A 12,459-nucleotide genomic window follows, 5' to 3' on the forward strand; every position below is an offset into this window, starting at 1 on the left:
AAGCATACAGTTCTTCTAGCAAAAAACCCAATGTATTTCTTATGGGAGAGATTTTTTTAGATTTTTTTCCGAAAAAAAAATCTTTTTTAACTCACCATAGCTGTAAACCAAAATTGAAAAACACAATTATATTGAAGAAAAAAATTTTTTTCTTCACCCCTTATTTTTTATATCAAAAAGAACTGTATACTAGGCTTTAATGTCAAAAAATAAAAAAATATATATTTTTATTCACAAATAAGCGTAGTTTGCATATTTAAAATAATATTATGTATATTTAATTCATAGTTATGTATGTATATAATTAATTAGTTGTGCATTTATACTTCAACTTACCTCGATATTCAAAAAACGTATTCCCGATTCAAGAAAAACTACTATAATAAATAAATACACAACTTATAATTGTTATATAACTATGAATTATATATATATTATATTTGAATATGCGTACTACGCTTATTTGTAAATAAAAATGAATGATTTTTTTTGAAAAAAAAAATTAACATTAGTTAGCTTGTTTCTATTTAATACAGTTTTGTTAAAAAAATTAATAATTTATGAATATATATCACAGCCAAATTTGGCTTCGTATGCATTAAGAGTAAGAAATTTTACTATTTTTATTTATTCAGATTATGTAAAGAATACAATTAAAAATATCAAAAGATAAATATTTATCATTTAAAAACAAAATAAAGTAAAATAAATACATTGCATTACAAAAGGTTAAGAATTAATTCAAATTTGGCTCATTTTAAGACATGGAACCGAGAAAAGCGATTTGTTTGTGTCCGTTTTAAATATTTCTTCTGGTTCACATTTTTTCCACTGTCGAAGTTAGTCTTGCTCCAACATTTTCACCCACTCCCAGGTCTTACAAAAACTAAAAAGTAATAAAATGATTGAAAAATATTAAAGGTGTGCCCCCCTCCCCCTTAAATTTTTGTGGTTACGCCGCTGGAAATGTGGTTAACATGAGAAAAATGTCTCTAAAGGCGAAGGGCTCCATTTCTTAAGCAAAACATAGCTTCCAAGCAAAATAACAATGTAAAGAAACAAAATTTTCCAATAAAAAAATTTAACAAATTGTGTAGATTTACAACCCCTTAATGCATAGGTTAAGCTCTAAAAAAATAAGCATTTTGATTTCTCTCAACGACCCACTTTAGATCTTAATGACTTGTTTTTTTTTTTATTTGTATAAATAACTTTTATAAAAAAAAACTTAAAAATGCAAGAAATTCAGTGTCGAATTTTCAAATAAACATAATTTTTTATTATTTTTAAAATTTACTTTTGTTTTTATATTTTTTTTATAGATTTGATTTCTAATTTCTTTACTTTGGGAAAAAAATTGGGGTAAAAACACCTATAACTGTGTCCCCAACCAGTGCAAACATTGACAATATCCAAGTACACTTTTATCTGCAATATTTGCTTTTAGCTGATATTTGGATTTTGTTTCAAATAAATATGGCTAAAAAAGAGTTATTTAATCGATGAAAACAACTGATTAAACAGCCATGGTGATTTTGAAAGTATCACCAAATTTACTGGTTAAACCTACGATAAATGACTGCAAAATGCTATCCAAAGCTAAAAATAATTTATATTCGATACTGAATTTACAAAGCATTCGATAATATGTTGTTGCATCCAATCACAAAAAAACGCTTAGTCAGAAAATATTTTCAACTAAATTGATGATTTAATTTTGGCAAAATGAAATAAATCGTAGGTATTAACGTTTTGAATTTCAAATTTTACTTTTACTTAGGCATATGCTTAAATATTTGTTAAGTTTAAATTTGTAAAATTAAATGTTATACAATAAATTGTAAAATCTTACACTTAGTTCTAAAAGTAATATTAATGCTATTGACCAATGATAATATGTCTTCCAATATTAGGGAATATAACGTTTTTTTTTTTTTTAATAAAAATAAATATCTAAACAAAAAAAATGTTCATTTATGTAAGACTTTGCGCTTTTGTACATTACATTGTTAAATATTTATATCCCTAGCCTTAAGAAATATTCTTTGGTACATTTACCTATGCCAATAAATTGTTATAAATGTACAAATATAATACTTAAGGAAATACATATGAAGTTGTTTTTTTGAATGTGAAATAGATATCTAATCTACCGAAAGTGTTGTTTTATATGCACATAGGTAACCAATAATTTGTATATTGAGAAAAAATGTTGAATACATTTTGATAAACAACATAAACAATTACATACATATAGTACTGGAATAAATAATAATGTTTCAAATAACAAAATTTTAATTATTTTGAGTAAAATAAACTTAATTAATAAGGAGACGTTTAAGTAAGTATGTACCAACAACATTCCGCAAACAACGAAGATATTGTACTACTGTATGGGGAAAATTACCTGGCAGCAAATTTCAGCATTTCAAAACACTGCATTGCAAAATTCTGTATTTTAAAATGCTTCAAAAAGGCTAAAAAATCGTTTTGATAAAAATGTGCGCGCTACTTTACATTAAAAACGATTTTTTAGCCTTAATACAGCATTTTAAAATATAGAACTTTAAACATACATTTTTGTTTCAAGAACTAGGTTGTATTATATAAAATTTTTCGATTACCACGACGCAAAAACGTTATAAAATTCTTTTAAACAGCTGCAGTTCTTTTTGTCTTCTTTTTCTCCTTGTCTTTTTTATCCATTTTACATACATTGCTTTTATTTGATCACTCACTAACTCTAATAAATTATAATGATTATTCAAAACTTTCAGCTTCTTCGACATTTTGCGAAAACACAGTATCTTAATTTTAAGATAAAGAATTTTGAAAAATAGAACAACATTATAATATAAATGTACATAATTACCTATACAATTTTTATTCATACTGTATTTTCAATTACAGGTTTCTGAATTAACAGTATTTGAGATTTATATTTTGGTTTTCAAGATTTTAGAATTTTCAAATGCGGTGTTTTAAAACTGAAGATTTTACGCAAGGTATTACGAAAAACGGTGTAATTTATCTATATTTTAGATGCAAACGCCAAACTGAAGTTTGAATGTCATCAAGAAATAAATGATTTCATCTTATCTGAAGTTTAAAAATCTTCTGAATAGCTTTCAATAGAAAAAATTAGGTAGCAAATCCTATACTAAGTAGGTACATTATGTACATAGGTGAAAACTATAATTTAGTACTACCTACTCTTGCTATTCTGCGAGATTTTTTGCATTGCTTTCATTTAATAGGGTTTTCATTAAAAAACGCTATTAAATAACTCATGAGTGCTGTGCCACTTAATAATAAATATGTCCATTTTTTGATTCCACATGAAATAAATTGAAATCAATTTAACCCAGCTAAATCATTTTAACCCAAAAAATAATTAACTCTAATTTATTAAATGATTCTCTGCACCATTGGAAATCAAATGATGCATAAAGATATAAAATTATGTTAGTAATAAAAAAATGAAAACATAAACACAAAATTGGTTGGAGCTAATAAAATCAATTTATTTGAAATCAGATCAAACTTTTTTTTGTTAAATGTAATACATATTGCGATATAAAAGGCTTAAAATCTTGAATAGCTATTGTTCTCGAAAGATTGCTGCAAAATAGAATTTTTATCAATAATTGTCTTTTGTTTTCACTTGCCCGTTCAGAGCAGGCTCTATTTTTAACCCTGATCAACCAAATACAATTTTTTTTTGCCACACGAGACACGAACCAAAATATACTTTTTTGAAGGTAACCGATTTATCGGTTAGACTTCGAACAAAATTTTTTCGCAAGTTTTTTTCAATAATTTTAAGCATTTTGCCCGGTTCAAAGTCATTTTTCTTGTTTATATTGCTATTTATTCCACTCAAACGTTATTTACTACCAGCATAAAACAAATAAACAATTGTATGCAATTTATTTGCCAATTTAGCAAGTTTTTGTTGAAAAAATTCAAAAAATTTGGATTTTTTTACATTGTTATCGTTTTATTATGTTTTAGTGGAGTAACTAAAGCAAATTACAGATCCAATTTTGGTAATTTCTGTTCTTAAACGTCGGTAATGAAAATACTTTAAAATCTATGTATTAAAAATTGCCGTTGTTGCCGTTTTGTTTTTTAAACTAAAAATAAATTTTTTTCAAAACTTTTTTTTTTAATTTAATAAATAAAATGATGTGTAAGGATTAGTTAGATTGTTTACAGAAAAAAATTATACAGGAGTGAAGGATAAGATTAAATCGTTTAGGCGGTAGAAGCAATTTTCTCACAAATCAGCTTAAAATATAAAAAAATGTATTAAAACACAACGGCAACACATTCGTTACTAGGTTATAAGCTGTTTTTATGGCTTTTCTATCCGTATCCGCAGTTGCCGTTTACATGCATTACAAAAACAACTCGCAGCTGCCGATAGGAATAGAAGCTAAAGCATATAAAAGATAGAATTTTGACGAGGTGTATAAATTTACGTTTTCCTTTCTCTTGGTGCGTGCGTATACATTTTTGTTCAGTGTTGATTTTTTGGAGGTCCTACTGCGGAGAGAAATGCCAAAAAAAACACGCCTATAGATTTTCACAAAGCCAGTAGCTTATGCTGGTAGTAAATAACGTTTGAGCAGAAAAAATAGCAATATAAACAAGAAAAATGACTTTAAACCGGGAAAAATGCTTAAAATTATTGAAAAAACCTTCCGAAAAAAATTTTGTTCGAAGTCGTAACGATAAATCGAAAAACTAATGATTTCAATCGATTTCTCAGGTCCGAAATAGGGAGAAACAGTCAACAGCGCACTTGTCAAAGATTTCGACTTGTACAGTGTTATTTATTTTGTTTATATATTTATAAATTTATACAGGGTGTCCCAAAAGTAATGGATCAAACGAAATATGCTGATAGGCCAACTTTAGGGCTCTCAGATTTAGTAACTTGTTCATCCCAAATCCTTACGGTTTTCAATTTAATGCAGTTTTTGTGAATTATCGAAAAATCTCGACTTTGCAACAGTATTTTGCTTCCTCCGGTCATAATTGATTTTTGTTTTTTACAATTCTTTCACTAAAAGATTGGCTAATAAGAATAAATAATTATTTAATCAAAATATTTTTTATTTCATACGCCATTTTGCTGCAAATTAATTAACAGTTCCATGTTTTATAAAAACTCAATTACTTAATTTTTTTTCAGAGCAACACACTGCAAAAAATTTGTATGGTGTGACACAGGTTAATTATTTTAAAAACTTGCCGTGTTATTGCACTTTTCAAAAATGTATAAAAGTTTCCAAACTTGAAGTTAGAACAAAAGATATAACAATTTTAATGCAACAAAACAGGCCTTTTCAGAGAAAAATAACAAAGAAAAATAAACACATTTCCTCGACTGTTGTTTGTTTATTTGTTTTTGAATAAAAGCCTCGATTGTTGTTTGTTATTTTGCTCTGAAAACCCCTGTTTTTTTGCATTAAAATTGTAATATCTTTCGTTCTAATTTGAACTTTGGAATTTTTTATACATTTTTGAAAAGTGCAATAACACGGCAAGTTCTTAAAATAATAAACCAGTATCACACCATACAAATTTTTTTCGGGATGCTGCTATGAAATAAAAGTAAGAAATTGAGTTTTTATAAAACATGGAACTGTTAATTAATTTGTAGCAAAATGGCGTATGAAATAAAAAATATTTTGATTAAATAATTATTTATTCTTATTAGCCAATCTTTTAGTGAAAGAATTGTAAAAAACAAAAATCAATTATGACCGGAGGAAGCAAAATACTGTTGCAAAGTCGAGATTTTTCGATAATTCACAAAAACTGCATTAAATTGAAAACCGTAAGGATTTGGGATGAACAAGTTACCAAATTCTGAGAGCCCTAAAGTTGGCCTATCTGCATATTTCGTTTGATCCATTACTTTTGGGACACCCTGTATAAATATTTTAAAAAATACATATAATATAAAGGAAATTTATAGCAGTTGCCTAGTTCCAAACAGTAATGTTCGCGAAAAGGAAACTCATAAAAACTTCCTATTATGTACCGAACAGTTTAAAATAGGAATAAATTAAATCAAATTTAAAAAAAAATCAATAAAAATTAATTACTCATTGACTAATACACAAAATTATAAAATTAGGCTCAACTATATTTTCATTCAAATATACACTTTTTCATATGAACACTCACTATTTTTTTTATATAATAGGATAATTTTACGCATCTGATTCTTCCGACAAACTGAAAGCTATTTGAAAAAGAAAATATAGATTTATGGGCGAGATATCGCAAGGAGTGATCGAATATAGTAAGGTAGATGTACCTATTTCTGAACAGCTCCAGTAGCCGAACACTTTTCACTTAAATATATAAAATCAAACTGTTTTGTTTTACTTTAGAAGAAAAACCCGGTTAAACTAGAATCTATATACTATATTCGATCACTCCTTGCGATATCTCGCTCAGAAATCTGTATTTTCTTGTTCAAATAGCTTTCAGTTTGTCGGAAGGATCAGATTCAGATGCGTTAAATTATCGTATTTTTTTTTGTAAAAAAAATAGTGAGAGTGGTCACATGAAATAGTGTTTATTTGAATGAAAATATAGTTTAAGTTTAATTTTATGTATTAGTTTAGACAATAATTAATAAATTTTTATTAATTTTTTTTTTATTGTAGATACTTAGGTATTCCTTTTTTAACAGTTCAGTAATAGGAAGCCAATTTTAATGAGTTTCCTTTCTCCGAACCAGTGGCGTAGATAGGGGGGGGATCAGGGGGATATATCCCCCCCCATTGGGATCGATAAAATTGTGCAGTATAAACAGTCATGAATAAATAAGTTGAAGAAGCGCACTTTGAAAAAAACGCTATGGATTTCGAGTTTTTGATTAGCTTAAATTATATAAATATGGTTTACCAACTTTCGTTGCCATTAAGTCGGTGTTTCAAAGAGTGAATTTAGACTTGGTCCAAGCAATGGAGCTCGCTAGAGATTTAAGGGATCAACTAAAAATTAAACGGGCAGAAGACGACTCATTTTCGAAAGTTTTTTGTATATGGGAAAAATTAGCTGAAATCCTTGACATAGGCGTTAAACATAAGAGAATAGTGAAGCGACAAAAGAATCGTTCGGACCCTTCGGTTCAAAGTACAGTAAAGAATATTTTCAATCTTTTTCTCGATTTCAATGTAATGGGCCTTGGAGAAAAATATACAAACCATGAAAACACGCTAGAAGGGTTTCCGGTTCTTTCTAAGGATTCTTCGTCTGAAATAGACAAAGCAGCTAAAAAATTTAATGAAACTGTTGAGTTTTACCAAAAACTAGACCACATAAAGTAGAACAAAAACTTAAGATTTCCTTATAGTTTTCATCCAAGAAGGAAATATTATTTAAACAATCGGGATTTCCTAATTGTTTTACCGACTTCCAAAAAGGAGGAGTTATTCAATTCGTCTGTACTTTTTTTTTTTGTGTTTGTCATCCATAACTTTGGACCGAGTGAACCAATTTTGATAATTCTTTTTGTAGGTATTGAAAAGCTGGTGCCTATTCAGTACTATTAGAAAAACCATAAAACCCATTTTTGATCCATGGAAGTCGGTTTTGTTTTTTTAATAAAAAAAATACGATCATGTACGGGATCACCTATTCCAACTTACTATAGAAATATTGATCACAATTTTTTTTCTAGTGCCAAGTTGGAAAAAATATGAAATTTTTACAAAAAATTTTGAAAGATTTTGTACATGAAAATAATAAGAAATCTCCCTGGAAACACCTTTTTATATAAACAGTTCAATAAGGAAATCTGTTGGTATTTAGGTGGTCCTGGTCATATTTTTCTCTGTGTGAAGAATTAAATATGTACTCAGAAAAGATATTTGATCAGAAGGAAAAATACTTCCTCTATGAACTCATTGAAAGCGCTCGAAAGCTGCACCGAAAAAAGTTGTCCTGGTATTCATATTTTATTAAAGATATTAGCTACACTGCTGGTTTCTACGTCAACTTCCGAAAGAACTTTCTCTAATTTAAAGAGAATAAAAACAATACAAAGAAGCATTATTAAAACTTTTAAAAAAATTTGCGAACTAAATCTATCCCCCCCCTTAGCAAAAAGCTATCTACGCCACTGCTCCGAACACTACTGTTTGGAATTGGGCAACTGCTATAAACTTTCTTTATATATTTTTTTTTAAATATTTATACAAATCTATAAATATAAAAACAAAATAAATAATTATTCATATTCCATAAAAAAAATGCACTTCATTTCTCCCCCGAATACAACCCACATCATGCAACACATGCAGCCGGCAGATATTGGAGCTTTTAAAGGGCTGAAGAGTCACTTTCGAGCTTCAATGTGGGAATGGATCAGTTTAAAAGGCAACGAACGTTGGAAAATTCCTGATGATAAAAGCAAACTTCTGCGGATTGATGTACACGTTCTAGAAAACGAAGACCGTTTTGGTTTTATACAAAATGCATTGCGCAGATATGAAATTTATCCCTTCGCGGTCGACCATACAAAATGCATTCATAATAACTTTCTCTAATGTGTCTACCAACCAGTTATTAGAATGCACATCTAACGCTACGTATTCATAGCCATAGCTAAAAAAAGTTCGTTTAAAAACGGTTCTTAAATTTGTGTCGGAAGCACCAACAAGATTGAGCCCATTGAAGAGCCAGAACAATATGATATAGGCCCGTTTCCTATTTGGTTTATAAATACATACATATGTATGTATGGAACATTTTTGTTTACCTTGAAGGTTCCATATTTTTGTTATTTAAATATTAAAAGAGTTTTTATCTAAATAATAGAAGAAAATTGTTAAAATTTATGGTGTACGGAATTAGTGTTTGGCTTCTGGTGAAAACGACATGCCTTCGGTTTTTATTTTTTTATAAGAAAACCTCTGTACTCATTGACAAAATTTTATATTTTTTAAAATAAAGTATTTTTATACCAAGAAGAAAGAAAACTAAAACAATGAAAATAATTTCATAATTTTTGTTTATGTTTTGTGGACTTTGTGATGAGCCCAACTGTTGTACCTGGGCGAAACGCATTTCGGACTACAGGTAAAAAAAAAACTATTAAATTGAAAAGTATTCTTATACCTTTCGTAAAAACAATACTTAAATATTTTTTCTCCAATAAATAACTTTTTACTTTTGAATTTCCGTTAACTGTTTGGGTTTGGTACATCTACCCTATATAGATTCTAGTTTAACGGGGTTTTTACTTCTAACGGGACAAACGCTTTGTTTTGCTTTAAAATAATTGGCCCTTAGTAATAGACGCGAATTTAGCAAATTTTTTTATTTTAATAACAAAAATATAATAGCTGCGTTCCTTTGGAAATTTTTATCTACTGCTTAGTACTTAACTGGTAGACCAGAATGATGTAGCTGTGGCTTGTGTCTTGTGTCGCTGTCAAAGTTAAAAAGTATGAAATTAGTATATTGGTGCCAGAATAGCTACGTGGCTGTGGCAAGGAAATTCGCTGTGGTACAAGTCGAGTCGACTTTTACTTCAAGCTACAAGCGCAATGACTTTTGACGTTTGTATTGGGGTTGCTCAATTAAAATTATTTTTTTTGACATTTTAGTGCGCCACATAATTCTGTTGATCTTTTCTACATTTCGAGCGATTTTATTTGACATCTTGTACCACCGGGTTTTTCTTTGCTACAAGCGAGTTTTCATTCTGTTCAACCAGTTAAAGCTGCTTTGAACTACTTTTTCAGTATAGCAAAAGTAGTACTAAGTAGTTTTAAGTACTAAGCAGTAGATAAGCGGAAAATTCCATACAAAAATAACACAACGAAATCGAAACATTTCGTTTTGCAGTACGTTGTTCGACCAGCGAAATTTATAATTCTCCAGTCTCCACCTCTTTTTCGCAAACAAATACGCTGATTTCATAAACGCATCTATGCTTTTGCATCACAACTTTTTGCATGCAAATAATACACTACCTTTCCTGCAAAGCATCACGTTTGCACCAGAAATTGCTAAAACATCACCGAGTTAATGAATTCAGCCAAATATGTCGGCATGAGATGCCGCGACCGTTATATTATATTGCTCTTCATAAGAATCTCAGATCTTATTTGCACTGATGCAACGATGCGTTTTTGAGTTTGTTTGCTCTTGCACTGTTTGCATTTACGCACACAACTGATTCCTTATTCATTCCATTAACATAAACAATATTCATAGCTTTTTGTTATAACCGAAAAAGCTCATTAGAGATCCAATTAGGTCAAAAACATGTTTTTTGTTTTAAAAAGAAATTTCACAGAAGTTTAGCCAAAAGAATAATCTCATAACTAGATTTACGACGGTACTAAACCCAATTTTTAAAGGAATATTAGGATAGCCTTCTTCAAAATTCCAAAATTGTTTGAGGCCTTACTCAACTGTGCAAAACATTCTTGTTACTTGCAGAAAAATATCACTTTTTTCACTATCAAAACAATCATCTTGCAACAATTAAATCACTGGTTGTAAATGCACATAATATTTTGTTGTATTTTAATTTTATTTCCTTAAAAAAATCACACGACTATGAAAAGCATTCATATCAATTTATGCATGTTTACTTCTTCTTGGAAACACCAACAGTGCGACCACGACGACCAGTTGTTTTGGTATGTTGACCACGGACACGGAGACCCCAGTAATGACGCATACCACGATGGGCACGGATTTTCTTCAAGCGTTCCAAATCATCACGGAGTTTCGAGTCCAATGAAGAAGAGGTGTATTGTTGGTATTTACCATCGACAACATCCTTTTGCCTGTTGAGGAACCAGTTTGGAATCTTGTAGTGTCTGGGATTTTGAATGATGGTGACAATCTTGTCAACCTCTTCATCAGAGCACTCTCCGGCGCGCTTGGTGAGATCAACGTCGGCCTTCTTGAGCACAATGTTGGCATAACGACGACCAACACCCTTGATGGCGGTCATAGCGATGGTCACCTTGCGTTTACCATCAATATTCGTATTCATGATACGAAGAATGTGTTGAAACTTCTCTGGAATAACGAGAGACTGAAAATAGAAAACAACATAAAAAATTAGTTCCAATGAATTTCTTTCCAAGTATATCTCAAATAAATGAGAATAGAGAAAAATCAAAAGATTACATTACAGGAAATATATAAGAAGATACATTTTGAACATTTATTCAATGATGTTAAGATAATTTAAGGATTTTTTTTGTAGAACATACCATTTTGCCTTCAGAGTTCACCGAATTCAAGGGAAAAAAGAGAGAAGGCCGGAAGTTTGCCAAACGTCAAAATTTTGGGACTACTTACAGCGACATCTGTGTATGAAGCTATTGAATTGGGGATAGTTACGAAAATGTATTAGGCTTGGGACATTTAAATTTTCCGAACCTACTCATTGTTAAGGGCGCTCCTAGACCAACGTGTTTTGATTCAGTGGTAGAAATGCGGCAAAAAAGTTTTGTAAAATAGATGTGTTTTTTGTTTATCTATATAGATTTTGTGCAAAAAAGAACGACATCGGGATTTTTGAAATCCGTCCAAGTGTTCGGCACCACTGTACATACACTTTTGGCCGCTGTCTGTCAAAAATATGCCGTGCTCATGTTTTTTTTATAACTCCATGATTCAAAAAAATTTTTCACAAAAAACCAAAACTATTCATGTGGCCATAGCATCCATGTTGGGTTCAGAAATTTTTTTTTAACAAAAAACCAAAAATCATTGTATATTCTTAGCTACATTATAAGACCATGACCATTAACATTAGTTGCGTCGTTCTTGTGTTATAAGCGTTTGAAGGTAGCCATATTGAAATTTGTTTTCGATTTTTAAAAAATCAAACGTGGAAACTTTTTTAAAAAACCTTGGTATTTTTATATATGTATGTATAATTGTTCAACAATCTTATCAGAATCCAGACTTTTATTTGAAAAGTGCATTGCGTATATCTCGAAATATTAACATTTCAATGCAACCATGTCAAAAAAATGTTTAAGGTATAACTACATTGGCTCAAAAAGTGAAAAAGTACAAAAGTGAAAATTTTCAAATGCATTTTTGTGTAGTTTTTCGGGCTGGAAAATTAAAACTAATGATGCAGAAAGCTTATTTTTTGGCCTAAAAAACAATTTGTATACTCTTTTTCAAAAAACAATTGCGCTAGCGAGAAAAAAAATATTTTCACTTTTGTACTTTTTCAAAAAGTGGTGTATGTATTTAAGCCTTTAATTATTTTTTTCTATGAGAGCTTTTTTCAAACCCCATTTTCTCCGCTTGTTTTTCTTAATATTTTTAGATATTTCTGTATAAAATGCCTATAAAACAACAATTTAACTATCTTGGCACAATGTTTTTATCGAGAGAAAGTAAAATCTAATTAATTATTTGGATTTTTCAAAATATAAAGTTTTT

At 29.5% G+C, this 12,459-nt stretch overlaps 1 protein-coding gene across 1 annotated transcript; it reads right to left on the reverse strand.

Moving 5' to 3' along the window:
* Positions 1 to 10,536: 10,536 nt before the first annotated feature.
* LOC129921166 (40S ribosomal protein S18) lies at positions 10,537 to 11,402 on the reverse strand. The gene is made up of 2 exons (XM_056002871.1): positions 11,268 to 11,402; positions 10,537 to 11,086 (listed from the first exon to the last, which is right to left on the reverse strand). Exons 1-2 carry the CDS (start codon positions 11,268 to 11,270, stop codon positions 10,631 to 10,633), a joined length of 459 nt encoding a protein of 152 aa, XP_055858846.1. The 5' UTR covers positions 11,271 to 11,402; the 3' UTR covers positions 10,537 to 10,630.
* Positions 11,403 to 12,459: the final 1,057 nt, after the last annotated feature.

The sequence above is a fragment of the Episyrphus balteatus genome, chromosome 1, assembly GCF_945859705.1.
Source record: "Episyrphus balteatus chromosome 1, idEpiBalt1.1, whole genome shotgun sequence".
Taxonomy (NCBI): Eukaryota; Metazoa; Arthropoda; class Insecta; order Diptera; family Syrphidae; genus Episyrphus; species Episyrphus balteatus.